At 43.2% G+C, this 23,614-nt stretch overlaps 1 protein-coding gene across 3 annotated transcripts in view; it reads right to left on the bottom strand.

Moving 5' to 3' along the window:
• The window catches only part of LOC137378062 (pleckstrin homology domain-containing family G member 4B-like), a 186,210-nt gene that overhangs the window by 15,920 nt on the left and 146,676 nt on the right, over nucleotides 1-23,614 (bottom strand). For 2 of the 3 annotated variants that reach the window (XM_068048123.1, XM_068048124.1), the window contains exons 17-21: nucleotides 20,225-20,449; nucleotides 19,164-19,334; nucleotides 14,820-14,997; nucleotides 9,876-9,992; nucleotides 6,029-6,256 (exon numbers count right to left, since the gene is read on the bottom strand). In XM_068048123.1, coding sequence (XP_067904224.1) covers nucleotides 6,029-6,256; nucleotides 9,876-9,992; nucleotides 14,820-14,997; nucleotides 19,164-19,334; nucleotides 20,225-20,449 — 919 coding nt within the window. The remainder of the gene's footprint in view (nucleotides 1-6,028; nucleotides 6,257-9,875; nucleotides 9,993-14,819; nucleotides 14,998-19,163; nucleotides 19,335-20,224; nucleotides 20,450-23,614) is intronic. The other variant, XM_068048125.1, reaches the window with a different exon arrangement.

Raw genomic sequence — 23,614 nt, 5'->3', positions numbered from 1 at the left:
TAATAGGCCACCATTTTATAAATCTCTCCTGATTTTTATTTCTATTCGCTTCAATGGAAATGAAAATTGGGAGAAATGTATAATGAGCAGCTGGTCCGAAATTGCCCAATTTACACTATTGCTCAAAGGCAAAATTACCCCCAAGAGCTCTAACAGAAGGGTGGCTCAGCAGCTTCACTCCGAAACAGAAAAGCTTGAGTCTAAATGCCATAGCTATCTGACACTCAGACATTTCATACGAACATACGAATTATGAGCAGGAGTAGGCCACTCGGCCCTTTGAGCCTGTTCCGCCATGCAATAGGTTCATGGCTGAACTGATTACTCCACATTTCCCCCTACCCCCAATAACCTTCCACCCCCTTGCTTATCAAGAATCTATCAATCTCTGCATAAAAATATTCAAAGAAGCTGCTTCCACCGCCTTTTGAGGAAAAGAATTCAAAAGATTCACGACCCTCTGAGAGAAAGAATTTCTCCTCATCTCAGCCTTAAAAGGGCGACACCTTATTTTTAAACAGTGACCCCTAGTTCTAGATTCTCCCACAAAGGGAAACATCCTTTCCACATCCACCCTGTCATGACCCCTCAGGATCTTATATGTTTCAATCAAGTTGCTTCTTACTCTTCTAAATTCCAGTGGATACAAGCCTAGCCTGTCCAATCTTTCCTTGTAAGACAGCCTGCCCTTTCCAGGTATTGGTCTAGTAAACCTTCTCTGTACTGCCTCCAATGCATTTATATCCTTCCTTAAATAAGGAGACCAGTACTGTACACAGTACTCCAGATGTGGTCTCACCAATGCCCTGTAGAGCTGAAGCATAACCTCCCTAATTTTGTATTCAATTCCCCTCACGATAAACAATAACATTCTATTAGCTTCCCTAATTACGTGCTGTACCTTCATGCTAACCTTTTGTGATTCATGCACTAAGACATCCAGATCCCTCTGCATCCCAGAGCTCACAATTGCTCACCATTTAGATAATATGCTTCTTTATTATTCTTCCTGCCAAAGTGGACAATTTCCCACTTTCCCACATTATACTCCAGTTGCCAGATCTTTGCCCACTCACTTAACCTATCTATTTCCCTTTGTAGCCCCCTTATGTCCTCTTCACAAGTTACTTTCCTATCTATCTTTGTGTCATCAGCAAATTTAGCAACCATACCTTCGGTCCCTTCATCTAAGTCATTTATATAAATTGTTAGAAGTTGAGGCCCCAGCACAGATCCCTGTGGTACACCACTCATTACATCTTGCCAACCAGAAAATGATCCATTTATGCCGACTCTCTGTTTCCTGTTAGCTAGCCAATCTTCTTGCCATGCTAATATGTTATCCCCTACACCACGAGCTTTTATTTTCTGTAATAACCTTTGACGTGGCACCTTATCAAATGCCTTCTGGAAATCTAAGTACAATACCTCCACCAGTTTCCCTTTATCCACAGCACATGTAACTCCCTCAAAGAACTCCAATAAATTGGTCCCTTTCACAAAACCATGTTGACTCTGCCTGATTACCTTAAATTTTTCTAAATACCCTGCTATAATGTCTTTGATAATAGCTTCTAACATTTTCCTTAAGACAGATGTTAAGTGTACTGGCCTGTAGTTTCCTGCTTTCTGTCTCCTTTTTTTTTGAATAAAGGAGTTACATTTGCTATTTTTCAATGTAATGGAACTTTCCCCAAATCTGTGTGATTTTGGAACATTAAAACTAATGCATCAACATTCTCACGAGCCACTTCTTTTAAGACCCTAGGATGAAGTCCATTAGGATCCGGGGACTTGTCAGCCTACAGCTCCAACAATTTGTTCAGTACCACTTCCCTGGTGATTGTAATTTTCTTGAGTTCTTCCCTCTCTTCCATTTCCTGTCTTCCAGCTAATACTGGGATGTTACTTGTATCCTCAATAGTGAAGACCAATGCAAAATACCTGTTCAATTCATTTGCCTTGTCCTTATTATCCATTATTAATTCCCCAGACTCACTTTCTATAGGTCCAACGCTCACTTTGTTAACTCTTTTCTTTTTAAAAAATCTATAGAAACTCTTATTATCTGTTTTTATATTTCTAGCTAGCTTTCTCTCGTACTCTAATTTTTACCTTCGTTATCAATCTTTTAGTCATTCTTTGCTGTTTTTTTATATTCTGTCCAATCGTCTGATGTGCCTCCCATCTTTGCACAATTATAGGCTTTTTCTTTAAGTTTGATATTATCTTTAACTGTTTTACTTAACAATGGATGGCAGGTCCCACCCTTGGAATTTTTCTTTCTCGTTGAAGTGTATCTATTCTGTGTATTTTGAAATATCCCCTTAAATGTCTGCCACTGCATCTCTATTGACCTATCCCTTAACCTGATTTGCCAGTTAACTTTAGCCAGCTCTGCTTTCATGCCCTCATAATTGCCCTTATTTAAGTTTAAATTACTAGTCTTGGACCCACTCTTCTCTCCCTCAAACTGAATGTAAAATTCAATCATATTAATCGCTGCTACCTCGGGGCGCCATAACCATGAGGTCATTTATTAATCCTATCTCTTTGCACAATACCAGGTCGGGTATCGCCTGCTCTCTGGTTGGCTCCAGAATGTATTGTTCCAAGAAATTATCCCAAAAACATTATATGTACTCCTCATGGAAAGAGAAGCAGAGTTAACGTTTCGGGTCACTGACCCGAAACGTTAACTCTGCTTCTCTTTCCACAGATGCTGCCAGACCTGCTGAGTGATTCCAGCATTTCTTGTTTTTATTTCAGATTTCCAGCATCCGCAGTATTTTGCTTTTATTTTATATGTACTCCTCATCTAGGCTACCTCTGCCCATTGGATTTTTCCAGTCGATATGTAGGTTAAAATCCCCCATAATTATTGCTATGCCTTTCTGACAAGCTGCCATTATTTCTTCCTTTATGCCCCATCCTTGTTAAGAGATACAGCACTGAAACAGGCCCTTCGGCCCACCGAGTCTGTGCTGACCATCAACCACCCATTTATACTAATCCTACACTTATTCCATATTCCTACCACATCCCCACCTGTCCCTATATTTCCCCACCACCTACCTATACGAGGGGCAATTTATAATGGCCAATTTACCTATCAACCTGCAAGTCTTTTGGCATATAGAAGATGTCCTTTGGTAGCATAGCCAGGTAAATGCAATGCCTGGGTGAAACTAAAACAAGAACCAGTGGTTGCAGGACCTTGAGGCTATTGGGGTAACAATCCAATTGGGGATCTCACTTCTGCTTGCTATCCAGAGACTACTGCTGTACTTAAGGAAATCATATGAGAATAAGGTTGGCTTGCTTGTGATTATCACTACCCCGTCCACGATAAAATAAACTGTTGTCATTAGTCAAGACTAGTGTAGTTAATGTGACATGGCCTGTACACCACTCCCACAAGTGACTTCTTGCCTTTATGATTTCTCATCTCTACCCAAACTGCTTCGACATCCTGGTCTCCTGAACTTAGGTCATCTCTCTCTATTGCGCTAATACCATCATTAATTAACAGAGCTACCACTCCATCTTTTCCTAGCTTCCTGCCCTTCCTAAATGCCATGTACCCTTAAATATTCAGGTCACAATCTATGTCATCCTGCAGCCATGTCGCTGTAATGGCTTATCAGATCGTACTTATTTATTTCTATTTGTGCTCTAAGTTCATCTGTTTTGTTTCGAATGCTACATGCATTCAGATACAGAGCCTATAGTTTTGTCCTTTTATTATTTTTGTAACCGCTAGCCTTATCTGTTGATGTACTCTTAGTTTTGTACGCTCTGTTCCTTCCTGTTACAGTCTGTTTATCATTTCCCATATTAATACCGTTCTCTCATGCCTTGTCTCTAATCCTTGATTTACCATATCTTCCCAAATTTGATTCCTTGTCCCCACTTATTCAGTTTAAAACCCTCTCTACTTCCCTAGTTATGCGGCTCTCTAGAATACCTGCCCCAGCACGGTTCAGGTGTAGACCCTCCCAACGGTATAGACATCACTTTCCCCAGTACTGATGCCAGTTCCCCACAAACTGGAACCCACAGAAGTGGGTCCCAGTCTTTGAGCCACCCATTAATTTTTCTAATCTTATTTGTCCTATGCCAATTTGCACGTGGCTCAGGTAATAATCCAGAGATTATTACCTTTGAGGTTCTGCTTCTTAATTTGGTGCCTAGTTCCTCATATTGACTATGCAGAACCTCTTTCCTTGTCCTGCCTATGTCATTGGTACCTACATGGACCACGATGACTGGATCCTCCCCCTCCCACTGTAGGTTCCTCTCCAGCCCTGAGCAGATGTCTCAAACCCTGGCAGGCAACACAGTCGTCTGGACTCTCGCTCATTGCTGCAGAGAACAGTGTCAATCCCCCTAACTATACTGTCCCCTACTACCACTACATTCCTTTTTTCTCCCTCCACTTGACTGGCTTCCTATACCATGGTGCCATGGTCAGGTTGCTCATCCACCCTACAGCCCCCACTCTCATCCAAACAAGCTGAAAGAACCTTAAACCTGTTGGACAATCACAAAGGCTGAGGCTCCTGCCCTCTGGGTCCCCTTACCTGCCTCAGCTGCAGCCACACTCTCCTGTCCCTGACCACTGACCAAATCAGAAGACCCTATCCTAAGGAGTGTGACCACCTCCTGGTACAAAATGTCTAGGTAACTTTCCCCCTCCCTGATGTGTCGTAGTGTCTGCAGCTCGGACTCCAGTTCAATGACTCTGAGCTGAAGCTCTTCGAGCTGCAAACATTTACTGCAGACGTGTTTACCCGGGATCACACTGGCATCCAGGAGCTCCCACATGCTGCAGCTGTGACACATCACCTGATCTGCCATCTTTAATGTGTTTTAATAAACTACTTAATTATTTTATTCAATTATTTATTTTATTTTCCTTTTTTTATATATTTTATTAAGCTTACCACTAGTTCCTTTGTTATTTTAAACGTTTGGAGTAGAATGGACCTTAATCACTTACGAGATACTCACCAAACAGGTAACTTCTTCCCAAACCAATCACATACCTGCTTGCCTGTGATGTGTGATGCTATGTTTGATTTCCTCAGATCTCAGCAATAGGTTGTTAGATAGAGGAAACCCAGTGATGAGGGCTCCATCTTGGCATGAGGGAAGTTTAAAAATGGTCCACTTTTCTCCACCTAGGTACACCTGCTGTTGACCCCTCACTAAAGAGATGTCCACAAACTGGACCATTCTTTTTTGATTCTTTAATGGAATGTGGGTGTCACTGGCAAGGCCAGCATTTGTTGCCCAACCCTAATTGCCCTTGACAACTGAGAGGCTTGCTAGGCCATTTCAGAGGGCAGTTAAGAGACAACCACATTGCTGAGAGTCTGGAGTCACATGTAGGCTAGACCAGGTAAGGTCAGCAGATTTACTGCCCTAAAGGGCATTAGTAAATCAGATGGATTTTTATGACAATCGGTGATAGTTTCATAGCAGCATTACTGAGCCTAGCTTTCAATTCCAGATTTTTTTTTCTATCATCCTACCTGCAGAAATATATGCAGTGGTGAAATTCAATAACTGCCAATACTTTTCCCATCTTACATTCTCTTTTTATTTAAAAAAAAATTATCTCTCTCCCTCTTTAATTCCTACATTTCATGTACAAATGCTTAACCAAAAAGGAAGGCAGGTGAGCTCGTGCAATGTAAAGGAGTGACAGAATGTATTTCCAGATGATCCCTCCTAGCAAACTCCCTTATTGCTACTTTCCAGATGTACCTAACAGTCCTACTTAGACTGGCAGCTTAACCACAGTAAATATCAGAGATAAAACTCTTGTTCTGCCACTCCATGGTACAACCTACAAGGATGGTAGGTCAAAAGTACAGCATGGTGCCTTATCATCAAGATGTTTAACACCATTCACCACCCTACTCAAGAGGATGACATCCTTCCTCCTGGAGAATGCATTAGATGGTGGTGAACATCATGAAGATTACTTATAGAGTTCAGTACTTGTGATTTTGTCACTCACTCATAAAAGGTCTTCCACCAGGGTTATTCTCCAGGTCATCTTCCTCAATGCGTGTTTGTGTATTATAAAAACAGTTGTTGATGGCAGCATTGCTTCTTGAAGTTGATGGTGAACAGGAGCAAATGTTCACATTGAGGGAACCAATGCCAGAAGATGATGAGGAAGACTGACTTCCCGAGGAGGAGGCACTACCATTAGAGCCTATGGAATTTGGTCTCTTGGTCTCCACTGGAACAGATAAATTAACAATGTTGGCATGTTGACTTTTGAAAGAAAAGTGAAAATACATGGTGTTGCAAAATGTAATCAGCAGAAACATATAATTATCTACTTTGTAGGGTCTTCTTCAGTCTATGAATGATATGCATCTTCCACGTAATGTAGGAGTTAAACCAGGTTTGTATTGGTTCTGGAGGCATCATGTGCTAGGTAGATTTGCATAATATTTTGACTTCAGATACTTTAGGGGTTATGCATTTGGCATCCTTCTGCTGTGTCATTATATGCGCCGTAATCACACACTCGTTTGAAACCCTTAATGAGGTACTTAATCCATCAAGATGCTTTACCTAATACATGTACCCACTGCAAGGTCTGAGGGGGGAATTTGGGAGGAACTAAAATTTATGGAGGATGTGATTTATGCAAAGAAAATCCTACAAGGTCAGTATTCTATTTTTCATCATCCAACACCGTGCACACATTGTAGGATGCTAAGAAAGTAATGCAGCGATCAGAAGAAAGGAAACACCCTTCTAGCAGGACTGATCTAGGTAACAATGTGTAGGGAACATAATTACATTATTTCATGCAGTAATTTATAGATGCTATCAATTGGAACCTTATTTAGAATGGGTGGAATGATCTTTGATGGGGCCACTTGATGTGTTCTCAGTGTCAAAAACCAACATCTATTTCACTGTTTTGACAGTGGTTTGATGCAGATCCAAAAATTGCAAACTAAATAACTGCTTAGTCTTTCAAGGGAATTGGAAATGCTATGCATAATAAGACAATGCTCCACAATGCCTACATGGATTGGTTGTCATTTTCACTCAGAAAATTGTGAAGTCTAACAACTGTGAGCTGAATTTTATGCAGCTGGCAGGGGTCTTGATGCTGGGCCAAAAAGGAGAGGGGAAACCCCGCCGTGGTCATTTGGGGGGGACTCAGCTGCATTTTACGGCACTCAGGCAATTAACTGTTGGACGCCAGGGTCCCCGTCCCTTTAAGGACAAGGATCCCGCCTTCAAGAGCTGCCAGCCAAACAGAGGGCCGGCAGCTTAGCAGTCCCAACAGTGCCACTGGGAGTGGTGGTCACTGCTGGTACTGCCATAGAACCTGAGAGAGGAGGTAGGTGGGGTGGACTCGCTCGGGCCCCTGCACAGCTGGAAAAATGCCAGTGGCGGCAGGATAAGACCCTTAAGTGGCCATTAATTGGTCACTAAAGGTCTCAATTGGCCTCTGGGCGGGAAGGCTGTCTTCAAACTTAGCCAACCCAACTAAATTGAATGGCGTTGGGAAGGCGATGGGCATTCCACCACCTTCCTAGCTTTCCTCACAATCTTATCGAACCCCACACCACCCTGCTCATCCCTCGAGAGCTGATAAAATTCGGCCACGTACGTCTGAGCCTGGTAGAAAGCAAAGCTCTCTGGAAATGGACTGAATCATTCAGAGGGCTTCAAGCAAGTGAAGGTGCCTCAGAAGGATTCTGTTACTTCCAGGACGTGGGATGGACTGTGTAAATCCTCTTCAGAGTTTTCAGGTAAGTGTACCAAAATTGGACAGGAAGGCATGAGAGGAGAATCAAACTCATAATACGAAATAGTACTGGTCAAAGACCAACACCATGCTCTCAACATTAACTTTTTTGAGATGCCCTACACAAAAGTACCAAACCTTCCAATGGGAGATCTACTAAGCAAAAGGGTGCCAAAGATACCTTGGGTCTCCAGCACCCACCTAGCAAAGGAAGGCCTGGGTGGGGCTGAAAGTTGTCTGTGTGGTCCCAGACAGTGACATTAACCAATACCATCAGAGATCAGCTACTGGTCAAAGTTGGAACCTTTCTATAGTCAGTTTTTCCACAGTGTCAGAATAAGGGGCAGGCCATTTAAAACTGAAATGAGGAGGAATTATTTTACTCAGAATGTGGTGAATCTGTGGAATTCTCTATCCCAGCGGGCTATGGAAGCTCAATCATTGAGCATGTTCAAGGCAGAAATCAATAGATTTCTGGATACTAATGACATCAAGGGATATGGAGATAGTGGGGAAAATTGCGTAGAGGTAGATGATCAGCCATGGTCTGTCTGAATGGCGGAGCAGGCTCGATGGGCTAAATGGCCTACTCTTGCCCCTATTTCCTATGTTCCTATATTCCTAATGGATGAGGTGGCAGTGGGAGGATAACCCATTTGCTCTGCTGATTTTTATGGCTTTGTCTTTTTGTTGCTCGGTACCGTTGAATTCTTGATGATCCCAGAAAGGAAGGAACTGAGTATATTTTGAATGGTGATCCTGACTGGAGGTAACTGTGGTTTTTGTACAATTGACAATCCTATTTTTCAAATTGATTTTGTCTTGTAAAATGCAGCAGACCTGACTTAGGTATTGTGGATCAGCATGGACCAAACGTCTGAGGCAAATGTGACATGCAGCAGTGTCATGCTTGGGTAACGGAGAACATAAAGATTGATCATGAGGTTAACGAGATCAATCGATTTGATACAATGCTTGAAGAATTTGGCAGAAGTATGGATTCAGTATTCATTAGGTGCCAGTGAATACTTTTGATATCAACATGTGGGATGTGGTACTTGCCCTTTTATCCAGAGGGACAATGACCGAGACACCCAGTACAAAGAAATACTGGAACCTTTACTAACCGGAAACTTTATAAAATGGCAGCAGCAATAGGATATATTAACACACTGATTGTTTTAATCTGCATGTTGGGCAGGGATACTGGAGTTGCCATGAAAAGCGAGGCTTAGGAGCAGAGAAAGGTATTCCTGGCAGGGAAAAGTGAGCTGTAACTCCACAGTAACCAGTGTGTATATATGTTAGAGTCATATGTTCCTTAGGACAACCTGAAATATCTGACTTCCAAGTATCATTAAGAAAACACACTAAGTGCATAGTTCCAGGCCTGAATTAACTCCTATAATATGTGAAGGCTGCTGAACGGGAAAAGAAAATATACACAACATATATAAAATTATAAATTTTCTCTGGGTCATAAAGTCCTTTTTGGCATTATAAGACAGTATAGGAGAAAAACTGAACAAAACGACTGTGAAAATAATATTAGTATTTAACAAATAAAAACATCAGCATCACAATAATCTTCATTTGCAATATAATACTGTAATCCCTTCATTGTGAATGAAACTTTGTGTTTTTATATTTTAGCGAGCATGTGTGCTTTTCAAGGTATAACAGCACAGAATAAACAGCAAAGAATGAAATGCTTTTCTACTATGTGTCTAGTGATGACAATAATCAATCAAAGTTAGCTATGGCAAAGGGCAAATCCATTCCCAACTTTCCTATGTATAAGGTACCTTAATCTCAACCACACAGGAGTTTGACATTTCAATTTCTAACATTCTGTTCGTGTGGCCTTGAAGAAGGTTCTCAATTTGGTGCCAATTATTGCTCGCTGAACCATTTTTTGCACCCTTGGCGTTTTACAAGTTGAGATTACCAAAACTCCTTTTCCTGAAATTCTATGGAGAGAAGGCTTTGAACTCAGGCCCCAAAGGCTAAAGGACAATGCTCTGACGCACTGCAGAACCCAGTCCCTCACAGAGTTCAGCTAACCTCCGAGTTAAGCTCATACCTTTCCCTTTTGTGACGCAGTCAACCGATCTGTCATTGATGGCTGCTTCGCTAGGTTTGATGTCCAAAAATGGCTTACTGCCAATGCCCATAAACACCCTCTCCTGCATCTGGAGCTCTAAAGAAGGAATTTCAACATTGATAGGGGCTGTTTTGCATTTTATTAAAACATATGCTTATAAAAAAAACTGATGAAGTGAACAATTTCCAGACTCTCAAGAGTGATATAAGTGTTACATGCAACTAGTGGCACAGTCCATGCCAGTTAGTGGGCATCCTGTTATAATGGGAGAGTTAAACCAGGCACCAATTCTGTGTACTTTCCAAAATAAATGCAAGCATTTAGACTGTGGTTTCTGCTCAAAGAGGATTCGCAGCCGGTGTCACAACAGATCCATGATTGAATTTGAGGGTGAAAGTATTTTAGACAAAAGTGATAGAACTTAATTTGCTTGAAATTAACGACTTCTGTAGTATATTTTCCTCTATTGGTAAGTGTTAGTGAAGAACTCCGTTTTACAGTCACACCAAGCTTTCACCAATATTAGCAAAGGACTGATGCCTTCTGTAGTCCAATTAGTTCCATCTAAATATTTCATATTTATTTCAATACTTAAATTAATCCATTGTTGTCTGCAGTATTAGCATTCCAGATTAATTTACAATCTGATTTTTGATACAGAACCATAAAGCTCCATAGTGGATGAGAAGAGTTTCTGGAACCTGCTGAGGCTTTGTTTTATATTTATGCTTTGTATATTATGAATAAAATTATTCTTGCAGAAAATGTGCAAATAACCAAGCAATGAGGAGGGGTAGGGAATCATATCTTAAACAGCATATTACATTCCCCAAAGTTTCCATATGGAAAGAGTGCAGCATCTATAATAATAATCGTTTTTTTATCTGTTCAGACTGTTTTGATTGGTCAGTTTAAGCGGGACGTCTATTGGTGAATAGTGCCTGGTTCACTAGATTTGAATGAAAAAGTTTTAGAATAGTTGTCAGGTGAATTAAAAGACTATAGGCTGAATTTTACGCTGCCCCAGCGGGTCGGATGGTGGCAGGGGACAGATAGGGGCGGAGTAAAATTGAGCAGGAGGCCTTCCCACCTCCCATCTTCGACCAACTTTACGGCCGACGGCGGTCGGTGGCCACTTAAGGACATTCGCCCATCTCTACGGATATTTTAACCATGGCAAACAGGCGTGCTGGGGATGTGAAAGGCCGCCTAGCGATAGCTGCCGGCCTTTCTGCACAATGTGGGGGGGGGGGGGGGGGGATGCCATGGCAGTCAGGCACAGGGTGCCCAATTGAGGGCCTCCCCCAAATGACTACACTTGCCTCGCCGCCACGACCGACCATCCCCCTGGCGAGGCAAGCCCAACTTACCTGAGGGCCTGGCTCCATGGCGTCGGTTGGGCTGCAGTCCCAGCAGTGGCCACTGCTCTCGGTGGCACTGCTGGGACTAAGAGCTGCTGGCTGATGGATTGGCCGGCACTCACTGAGGCAGGACTTCCTCCCTCAACTGCGTGGAAGTCCCACCTCAGAACAATTAAAGCCTGGGGACCCGTAAAATGTGGGTCGGATCCCCGGGCTAGACAGAAGAGGGTTCGCCACCAACGTTTACATCGGTGGCAAAGTCCCGTCCACCTATGATAAAATCCAGCCCAATGTCAGCGTTGATTCTATAGAGGAAGAAGATAATTAGACAGTCTGACTCCGATGGGCGTGTCACCACACAAATTTAGACTCAAGGAAGGGGCAGTTATAATGTTGTTACGAAACTTGAATCCTAAACAAGGACTTGTCATAGAAAAAGATTGGTAGTTAGGTATGTGTTTTCTTTGATGATAGATGCTGAAATTATAACAGATAGATCTCAAGGAAAGAGAGGGCAGGATTTTGTTCTGCCCTTGGGGGCGGGCATGGAGGTGGGGACAAACAAAATGACGGGTGCTGTACCTAACATCGCCCGGGCCCCCTGCTATTTTGTTCGGGGCGGGGAAGGCTGAGGACAGCTTTCCCGCCCCAAGCCAATTGAGGACCTTAAGAGTCCAATTAATGTCCACTTAAGGGCCTCTTCATGCCTCCATCTCATTTTGGTGAAGGTGATGGGGCCTGCCACCAGGGAAAACCCTGCCAGGTGAGACCTGGTGGCCTCCTAGTGAAGTTGAGAGGGACCCTCCTTTGGGGGCAATCCTCGGAGGGCCCACTCGGCAGGGCCGCGCCCCCAGAAAGACCCCCCCCCCGCCCTCACTAACATCACTCCCCAACCCTGTCACTGAGGCCTCCCTGAATGGCCCCAGCAACACCGACTCTACTCACCTCTCCGGTGTCTTCTGCAGTCCTTGTACTGCAGTGTCTCTTGCAGTAACGGCAGTGGCCACTGCTCCCACTGGTGCTGCTGGTACTGCAGAGCTGCTGGCCTTTCGATTGGCCGGCAGCTCTGGAGGTGGGAGCTTGTCCCTTAAAGGGTTCTCATCCCTGACAGCAGGCAGTTAATTGCCTGACCATCGTGAAATAGCAATGGGGGTTCAACGGAGGGCTGAGACTTGGTCTTTCCCCCCCCCCCCCCTCTGTTCTGACCTACCACTGGGACCCCCATTGCCAGAATAAAATCTGGCCCAGAATGTTTATTTCTCGAATAATATTAAGCCCATCAGATGTAAATCTGTCTTTTCAACTCAGGAGAAAACAGTTCCCAATTAGACTTCCATATTACATGACTATAAACAGGTTACAAGGTCATACACTTGACAAAATCTGCATTGATATTCCTAGGCCTGTTTTTACACAAGGACAGCTTCATGTAGCTTTTTCCAGAGTGTAATGTTTTGATTCTATAAAAGTCTTTGGTGAAAGAGTAACTAGAAATCCTGTATTTAGAGAAGACCTGTTGCAGTAAAGATACTAACATGACTAAATGTTTTGCTGGTCTCTGCTAGTTGATTACTACTAGGTAGTCCATCTATTATGGACTGAATCCTATGATTCCCCATTTTATTTTGGAATCCCATGGGAATTTGTCATTTTTTAGGATGACAGTTCAAAATGGGCATGAGAATGCCGATTACCATTCTCAAATCTTGTGAGCACTGATTGAATCCTGTGCCTAAACAGTTAATACTGTCAGCCAGGGAAATCAGCCAGGTTGTCAGTTCTCAATCTAGTGAAGTCTATTGGAAATGCTGATGTGGGAATGTCAGGAGAGTTACCAGATTGAACTTGTTTGTGACACTGCCATGATCAAATGACCAGTGAGGAATAGTCAGTGGGTAAAGTGTAGGAGAATTGCCAGTGGCTGGAACTGAACCCCAGCGTGAGTCTCTGCCTTAAACAAAAGAGCAATAAGGGAAGGAAAAATCAAAAGTTCCTAGTGTTTTTCAAAGAAATGCTGACAAATTAATTATTTTTCTTTCCCTTATTGCTATTCTGTTCAAGGCAGTGGCTCATGCTGGGGGTCAGTTCTAGCCATTGGAAATCCACCTGCACTTCACCCACTGACTATTCCTCACTTGTGTCTGGACAGTGAGTCACAACAGGTCATTTGATCATGGCAGTGTCCCAAACAAATTTAATCCAGTAACTCCCCTGACATTTCCACATCAACAATAGACTTCACTAAGTTTAAAACTGACAACCTGACTGATTTCTATACACCTCCCCATTTCCACCCATCCCACCGCCCCCATCACCATCTGTTCATGAGATCCTGAGTCAAATCCCTACTTCCCAGTTAAACTCGCTAACTCAGCATGAGCATAACCAACTGAAGCATCAATGTGCTCTAGTAAACAAACTATATAAAGCATTTACAGCCTCTCTCTGAAGGGACAGACTAACATTACATCAACAACAACTTGCACTTATATAGCACCTTTAATGTGGTAAAAACATCCCACGGTGCTTCATAGGAGCATTATCAGACAAAATTTGGAACTGAACCACAAAAGGAGATATAAGGACAGGTGACCAAAAGCTTGGCCAAACAAGTATGCTTTTTGGAGAGACCTAAAGGAGGAGAGAGAGGCAGAGAGGTTTAGGGAGGGAATTCCATCGTTTAGGACCTTGACAGCTAATGGCACAGCCAACAATGATGGAGCAGTTAAAATTGGAGAGGGGCAAAAGACCAGAATTGAAGGTTAAAAAACCCTATCTAAACCTGATTTTAAAAATTAGACACAATTAGTGACCTTTGGAGACCACTTCACAAAATCAAGGGGAACACTCAGTCTTTTTGAAAAGAGGATGAAAAGAGTTAAATACATTTCAAAATAGTTCAAAAGATTTCAAAGTGCTGTTAGAAATCATTCAGATTACCATGTCACACAATGAGCACAAGATGCAATGCTTGTTGTAAGAGCCACTAAAGTGATAATGTTTTGGTATCATATATCAACTCATGTAACTGAAATAAGAGTCTTGTGTGGTTGTTTTGTTATTTTATTCCCCTGTTGACATTGGCCACAAAAGATTCACAATGACCCAAGTCTGAACAAGCTCGCTTCAATAAAACCATATGTAGGTTTGCCAAAATCAGTAGCCACACTCCCATACATTTACTAGCTTTGATTTTCAGAGTGTAACTTGTTAATAATAATGGCAATGGTTGGACTGGCCCTCTACACATTGTTGTATATATCTGGAAAAGACTAAGTTATCTGTTCACCAAAAAACAGAAATTTTCTTCCACCAGTCATGTTACTGACATCTTGCTATCCATACCCACAAACGCATGTATCATGTGCTCAACGACATCACAACAAAATGCATTCAAAAAATCACCAAAAGACCAAAACAATCACACTGTTATAGAAAAACAAAGCATACAACAATACAAATAAAATTAATTTACATAGGATGGTTTGAGCTTAAGCCTAAGATTATTACAGGCCTTGCAGCTTTCTCCTTCTTATCAGTTAATCCTTGTTAATTTACTGACCCCTGTTCCTCGCAGCTTGTTTCCACAATATCTTTTCCAAGTCAACTATCCATGCTTGTTTTATCTCTGGCGTTGCAGCATGCAAGATATAAGTATCCTGGGACTTCTGTCTTCTGAACCAAATTTCAAAACGCAGCCTACTTTCACCAGAGTTTTGTGTCATTCCTATTTCAGAGGTCTGAAATGCAAAATGATAAGAAATACTACAGATTAATTAAGTCAATTACACAACAATGGATTTTAGTTTGCTGTGCATATTTTTATCCCTCAGAAGCTCATGCCATACCTGCCTTCTAATCAGAATCAGCATGTGTTATATTTGGTGTATAATTCTAATGTAATATGCTATATTCCTGACATACAGGATATAGAAAAGTCTCCCATCTAGCACACTCCAGTAATCGCAGTCAAGGCATCACATTTCAAAGTGTCATTATGTTTTTTTACAGATGCAAAACAATCTTTTATCAAAATAATGGCAGTTATTTCATGCTGAGTCCTTTGGTTCAGGAGCCAGACATTTAGAAGCAGCTACAATAGTCCTCTAATTGCCCTCAGATTTCCATAGTTATAGACTATTCCCTCACAGACAGTATAAGCAGAGGTCAGTTTGGACAAAACTCTTTCTTCGCAACTGAGCATTGCAGTTGTGATCCAGACTATGGGCTGGATCTTGTTCTCCACCAGGCGTCAGGTTCTGTGGTGGGGTGGGTGCCTGAAGATGGCTCCGGATGAGGCCCGCCAAGGACCTCAATGCCGTGAGGGCCCGGCCCCATCCTCCCGGCGGTGGCAAGACTCCGTGGCAGCCACCCCACCACTGGGCAACAGGACCACAATTCAAATATTCAAATCAATAAAATGAAGGAATTAACATGCACTTACCTGCGATCTTGAGGGCTCACTGCGATCGTCGGTGGGGCGGCCAGCACTCGCACGCCTTCAAATCCCCGTCCAGGGAATGGCGGTGCCACACTAATGGGGAGGGGGGAGGAGGAAAGATCTTCAGTGTGGCGGGGGGTGGGGGAACGGGGTCAAATACACGTAATGGATGTAGGGGATGGTGGGAAGAGTTGAACTGTAAACCTTGTTGCAGTTTGGGGGGGATAAAGGTCAGATCTTGTGTTGGGGGGGAAAAGGACAAAGAGTTAATGTAATTGTTATTAGGGGGTGGGAAAGGGGCATTAGAAATTTATTTATTTCATTTTGGGGGGGTCTGTCTTTAAAAATTTAAATTAGGCAGCAGGGCTTGCTGCCCTATAAAATTGGCACCAGCACCTGCGCACAGGCAGCTGCAGCATTGCCGGGGACAGACAGCCTGCCCCCAACATGAGGTTGGGGGGAACGAGTCGCTCCGGCTATTTAAATGAGCCGTCGCGCTTAAGATCGCAACGGTTCTTTGGTGTGCAGCCCACGCAGGCGGGCCACCATTTTTTGAGCTCGCCACTGAGATCGGTGGTGGGCTCTTAAAATCCAGCTCTATAAATGAGCAATCGTACAGTAGACCTACTAGTTAGTAAATAGTCCTGATTGTGTGTTGCTGCATTTAATTAGAATACACTAGTATGTACTTCATTTTGTTAAGCATAACACAAACAGGGTCTGATCCAAGTTGTGACTGGACTCTGCTATAACAATCCACAGTGGAGTAAAAATCAGTGCAGTTAATTCACTTGCTATGTTAACAGGTCCAAGAAGCATTCCACATTTCCTCCTAAAATTATCTTTAATAGTTATTACATCATTATAAACTAGCAGTTTGCTCAAACTGACATCCTTAACTTGTATTTATTATTATCTTTTGAGTGCATTTAGTCTCCAATGAAAGGCAGACTCTGATTGTTTTCTCTCCCTCTATCGGGGTTTACAGGCTCTATGCATCTACGACTAAGGGGCAAATAAATTGCTCGCCTCCAGACACCAAAGCGCAAGTCATATTAAAAAGTTCTGTTACAAAGATTAGTACCATTGCACACTATTTCTTTTTTTAATTTATGCTATGAAAGCTGGGATACTCCTGACTGCTAACAGCATTCCATTCCATTGCTATTTCTCACTAAAAAGAGAGAGGGAGAGGAACTTTTTTTTCAGTATTTTAATTTGGCTTAAAAATAGTCCTTAATTGAGATGTATTGGAACCTGCTGCATCATTTCCAATCCAAATGGAAGCAGAAATTGAAAGAAACACACACATATTATACAATAGATACACAGATACACAGATAGATAGATAGACAGACAGACAGACAGACAGATAGATAGATAGATAGATAATAGATAGATAGACAGATAAATAGACATACACAGATAAATAGACAGATAGATAGATAGACAGACAGACAGACAAATAGATAGACAGACAGATAGATAGATAGATAGATCGATAGATAGACAGATAAATAGACAGATAAATAGACAGATACACAGATAAATAGACAGATAGATAGATAGATAGATAGATAGATAGATAGATAGATAGATAGATAGATAGATAGACAGACAGACAAATAGATAGATAGATAGATAGATAGATAGATAGATAGATAGATAGATAGATAGATAGATAGATAGATTAATATATTAAAAACTTCATCTGTGTGTGTGGATAGAATTCAGATCTCATGCTTTGTTACATATACATAACAACCTTAGAATGATATATGTTTTCCACCTACACTTCTGTCCTGCAGCCTGAAATTGACAAATGTATTCCAATCTGCAAAGTTCCCTGAGCAAAAAACAATTAAACTCTGACTGACTTGGGTCTATGTTTGCTGAACAATGAAATTTGTGACCCTTAAGGAGACAATTTCAGCTTCAAAAAATAATACAGAGTATTTCATGTTATTACATAGCATATTATGTGTTATTGGGAACTGTATGGAAGATCTGCTAATATATGTCTCATATTGCGTAGACCCATTAGGCTGGAAATGTCACACACCACATTGTTATAGGTGCAAACAATCTTTAAAAATTGAGTAAGTCGATAACTGACCTAACGTCTGAAATGAACAGTCAACTTCCAGTCTGCAATTAAACTCTGATTGTTCTCACTCTATACTTACATAATCTAAGTTGCAGTGGTTCTACCTTAGCCAAAAAATAATAAACCTTGCAGTACTTGCTATGAAACATATCATTCAACTTGTCTTGTGAAAGGGCAAGAGAGTTTAGCCAATATTAACAAATTATAATTTTGCCACAATTTACTTTTATTAAATGTAAACTAACTACTTAATCAAAATAGTTGTATTTCAGTCCCATAAAGACTCTAAAGTTCTTGCAGGAGAATAGGTTGTTTATCGGAACATGTAAGCATGAGATTAATAGTATTGGTACTAACATCATGCTCAGAATTTTACGTCCCCGCAGGAGCAGGCTAGAGGCGGGGGCAGAGTAAAATTGTGTTGGAGGTGGGGGGTGCCATTCCCTTTGCCTTCCTACCCCACTGCAATTTTATGAGTGGTGGGAGAGGTAACAAAAGGCCCACCCACCCCAGGCCAATTGAGCCCCTTAAGTGGCCAATTAATTGCCACTTAAAGGCCTTCTCCCACAGCCGCTGGTTTATTACCAGCAGCGGGTGGGCACCTTATCAACTGTGGAGGCCACCCAGCAGTACCAGGCGGGCTCCTTGTGGGCCCGGGGGTGAGGGGGGAGCCCTCCTGTTCGGGCATGCTGTGGCCTATGGAGGGCCCGTCAGAAGCTCCTGCCACCCCCTCTAGTGCACCTCTCACCACCTTCCTGATTGACCCCCAGCCCCCTCACCGGGGTCCCAGCCGATTGTCCCCGGCGAGGCCCAAAACCCCACTTACTTTTTTCAGCGCCAGCATCAGCAATCCTCCTGAAGCTGTGTGCAGTCCCAGCAGTGGCCACCGCTCCTAGTGGCGCTGCTGGGCCTGAGGAGCTGCCGGCCCACTGATTGGCTGGAAGCTCCTGGAGGCAGGATTTCCTGCCTCAGAGGGGCGGAAGTCCTGTCCAAGGCCAATTAAGGGCATGGGCCACATAAAATCTCTGTGTAGCTCTCAGGCCCGGCAGAGGCGGGCTCGTCCCCCGACTATGAAGCCGGTGGGTGGGGCCTCCGTCCCTATGGAATATTCCAGCCCATATAGTTTGTTTGCTAATTCAGGCTTTCATGTAGTATCGGACAAGTTATCTATATGGTATAGTTAATTCATAGGATAACTTTACAGTATTCTTGCATCGTTTGAAAGGACACTTTAAATGTACCAGCTGCCAGATTCAAAAGTTCCCAACTGGACTTTAGGTAGATTCTATAAAGTAGGTCTCTTCTCTATAACAGAGAATAGCGAAGAAAATTTTAAAACTTGAAAATGCTAATTGTACCTTAAAGGACTGTTTGTAAATGTAGATGTCGTTGCTTCCTTCTGACTTTCTGGTCTTGCTGAAGAGTATGAGATCTTCAAAGAGGAAGATGTGTCTGTACCATTTCTTTCGTCCATACCATACAACAAATTCATCTTGACGTAACAACTGGCCTTGCTCCTTCAGGTTCACCTAGGAACAAGATGCGTGTCATTTGCAATTTACCGCCAGGTAAAACTTGGTGGCCTCCTAGCAAGGTTGTGGGGGGGGTTCCCTACTTTGGGGGTAATCCATGGTCCCTGGAGGCCCCCCCCACTTACCCGGTGGTGATCGCCAGCCCCCTGGAAAGACCCACCCACCCTCACCAATGCCTTACACCCCCAACCCTGTCACCAACCCTGACCCCACTCATTCCTCCCGGGGTCTCTGCCATCCTCAGTACTGCAGGGCCTCCTGCGGTATCAGCAGTGGCCAGTGCTCCCGGCCACTGCTGGTACCGCAGAGCTGCCAACCTCCTAAAAGGCCGACAACTCTGGAGGTAGGAGCTTGTCCCTTAAAGGGACAGCATCCCCGATGGCAGGTAGTTAATTGCCTGCCCATCGTCGATTGGCTTCGGGGGTCTGACGGAGGGCTGTGGCGGAGTCTTTGCTTGCTTCCCGGCCTGCTGCTGGGACACGCGTTGCCAAAATAAAATGCAGCACTACTGTCATGGCTCACATGTGAAGGATGGCTACATGGACAAGGTGATAGACCTTAACGTGTGTCAGTGCCTTCAACCAAATGCAGCCAATAGCGGAAAAATGTGAAGTGACAACACAAAATACATCATCCCATCTAAATGGCATAGCATTGTGAATAATCATATTGTACTCTTGCATTATTAATAAATCAGACATTATATAATGTTGAAATACTGAGGAATTTCTAATTGTCATAAAATTGTAGAGGAAGTGATAAACATTTTGCAATTTTCATAGAACCAATTCTTTTTCTTGTTTGAATATGTAATAAAAATTTAAGGAGGTCTGCATTTAAAAAAAAACATTTAAAGCTTCCCCATTCTAAAGTGAATGTAAACTTACATCGCACTCCTGTATATCATCCATAGCAAGTAAGTCATTTCCATGGCGGAGCTGGAAACACACAATTTCATGGGCTGCCTGGAGTTCCTTGCACTCTTTCTCCTGGACTGTGCTGCACTCTTTGAACATATCCCTCAGGAGTAAGTTGTATTTGCTAATTCTCTGAATAGGTTTCAATAGATAGGATGCCAGGTCCATCTTGTCACCTAATTCCAGCTGTTTGGCCTGTGCCAAGAGAAAGGAAATGGGTTTAAACAATTTCATTGCTGAATTTACCACTGCAGCTTTTCAGATAGAAACTTGCATTATGGTTGAGTTCTGTCAGAACAGATATAATTGGCGATGCTTGAATATCCATCCAGTGAATTTTACTAATGATGTAATTTTCTTAAGCTTGGCTATGGTATAATGGAAAACTTATTCCATTGTATTCTTGCAGGTTCCACATTTTAAAGAAAATCGAACGGTATTGATCTTGATATGTGAGCCTCGTGCTGACAGTCTTAGGCTAAGTTCTATAAACTGCAGATATATTTTGTCATTCTACAAGTAAATGGCTTTATTTAAGCTCCCTGCTCTCCTATTCACCATTCTTTGGACAGGATTTTGTGCCGCCCTTGGAGAAGAGCACGGAGTCAGCGGGGGCAAACAGAATGGCAGGGGGAACCATTTCTGACCTCGCCCAGGCCCCCTACCATTTTGTCCGGGGTGGGATAGGCCACTTAAGGCCTCTTCCTGCCTCCATTTCAATTTATTTAAAGGTGGAGGGACCTGCCACCACAGGGAGACACTGCCAGGTAAAGCCTGCTGCCCTCCTAGTAGGTTTGGGGGAGTGTCCCTCCTTTTAGGATAATCCAGGGCCCCCCTGGTGGTGGTCTACCCCCAAGGGAAGACCCCACCTGCACCAACATCCCCCTCCGCCCTGTCACCCGGGTCTGCCTGAACCCCACTTACTTCTCCCGGGATCTCCTCCACCAACAGTGGCCACCGGTCCTGGTGGTGCTGCCATTACAGCAAAACTGCTGGCCTTCTGATTGGCCCGCAATTCTGGAGGCGGGAGCTTGTCCCTTAAAGGGATGGCATCCCCGACAGTGGGCAGTTAATTAGCTGCTCACCGTTAAATAGTAACAGGGGTCCAATGGGAGGGCCGAGACCAGAATCACCCCCCTACCTGTCTTCCAGCCTACCGACAGCCCCCCATCTTCATAATAAAATCTGGCCCTATGTCTGTTCTGATCAACATTGTAAAGTAAAGTTGCAGACAATATTAATCCATTGACTTGAGCTTTAGAAAACATTTTATTACATTACAAATCCCCTCTGATCTCAGAAGTCACAGAATATTGCCATCATAAGTCTCTAGATTACTTTTTATTAATTTCTGTTCTTTTCCATTGAGAAGGGAGGGAATGGCCACATCATGCAAAATGCCTTGGGGAATTTCCCAGAGATGTGCTGAAGTGCTTTTTACTGCAAGTCTTTTTTGCTGATGAAGACGTGAAGAAGTTTTATCTCCCCCACTCTTCTGAAATGCCAACACACTGACTCAAAATGAAAAGTTTAGTGTGAACAAAGTTCTGAAAACAAAGTTAACAAAACAATGCATCAAACCTGTGCTCAGAATTTCACATAATCGTGTATAAAAACTGAACAGGTAATCAAGGAGACCGTTACAAAGCCCTTGCCCACAGTGCACAAGTCATTTCCAGATTGGTATCAGATGTGTTCTCATAACTAATTTCAAGATGGGATTAGCAGCAGAACTCTGGGATGGGACTTTCTACGCAGACTTTTGGATGGGACATGATTAGTTGGGGTGTTGCAAACCTTTGGCAGTCTTATCTTAGATCCTCAATGGCAGTGTTAAATTGTCAATCTCTCATACCAGCCAACAATCATAATTTGTGTAGTATATGGAAAAATTCAAATTGTTGCTATATGAGGTATTCCTGTTACTTGTTACTGTAAAACTATAGAGGGAAGTTCAGTTTACTTTAGTAACTTTACTCAGACCTTTACTCAGACCAAAGAAGTTGCATCATTCCAAGCAGAAGGGCCACCCGCGCATCAACACGAGCAGAATTTCTCACCCACAGCTGTTACAAAAATTTCTAAATTCACTTGTAACAGCCCTTCAAAACACTCCCACAGGGGATGCTGAGACCAAGTGGGCCCACATCAGAGACGCCATCTATGAGTCAGCTTTGACCACCTACGGCAAAAGTGCGAAGAGAAATGCAGACTGGTTTCAATCTCATAATGAAGAGCTGGAACCTGTCATAGCCGCTAAGCGCATTGCACTTTTGAACTACAAGAAAGCCCCCAGCGATTTAACATCCGCAGCACTTAAAGCAGCCAGAAGTACTGCACAAAGAACAGCTAGGCGTTGCGCAAACGACTACTGGCAACACCTATGCAGTCATATTCAGCTGGCCTCAGACACCGGAAACATCAGAGGAATGTATGATGGCATGAAGAGAGCTCTTGGGCCAACCATCAAGAAGATCACCCCCCCTCAAATCTAAATCGGGGGACATAATCACTGACCAACGCAAACAGATGGACCGCTGGGTTGAGCACTACCTAGAACTGTACTCCAGGGAGAATGCTGTCACTGAGACTGCCCTCAATGCAGCCCAGCCTCTACCAGTCATGGATGAGCTGGACATACAGCCAACCAAATCGGAACTCAGTGATGCCATTGATTCCCTAGCCAGCGGAAAAGCCCCTGGGAAGGACAGCATTACCCCTGAAATAATCAAGAGTGCCAAGCCTGCTATACTCTCAGCACTACATGAACTGCTATGCCTGTGCTGGGACGAGGGAGCAGTACCCCAGGACATGCGCGATGCCAACATCATCACCCTCTATAAAAACAAAGGTGACCGCGGTGACTGCAACAACTACCGTGGAATCTCCCTGCTCAGCATAGTGGGGAAAGTCTTTGCTCGAGTCGCTCTGAACAGGCTCCAGAAGCTGGCCGAGCGCGTCTACCCTGAGGCACAGTGTGGCTTTCGTGCAGAGAGATCGACTATTGACATGCTGTTCTCCCTTCGTCAGATACAGGAGAAATGCCGTGAACAGCAGATGCCCCTCTACATTGCTTTCATTGATCTCACCAAAGCCTTTGACCTCGTCAGCAGACGTGGTCTCTTCAGACTACTAGAAAAGATCGGATGTCCACCAAAGCTACTAAGTATCATCACCTCATTCCATGACAATATGAAAGGCACAATTCAACATGGTGGCTCCTCATCAGAGCCCTTTCCTATCCTGAGTGGTGTGAAACAGGGCTGTGTTCTCGCACCCACACTTTTTGGGATTTTCTTCTCCCTGCTGCTTTCACATGCGTTCAAATCCTCTGAAGAAGGAATTTTCCTCCACACAAGA

The sequence above is a fragment of the Heterodontus francisci genome, chromosome 16 (assembly GCF_036365525.1).
Source record: "Heterodontus francisci isolate sHetFra1 chromosome 16, sHetFra1.hap1, whole genome shotgun sequence".
Taxonomy (NCBI): Eukaryota; Metazoa; Chordata; class Chondrichthyes; order Heterodontiformes; family Heterodontidae; genus Heterodontus; species Heterodontus francisci.
This window is presented reverse-complemented; position numbering and strand designations above follow the sequence as displayed.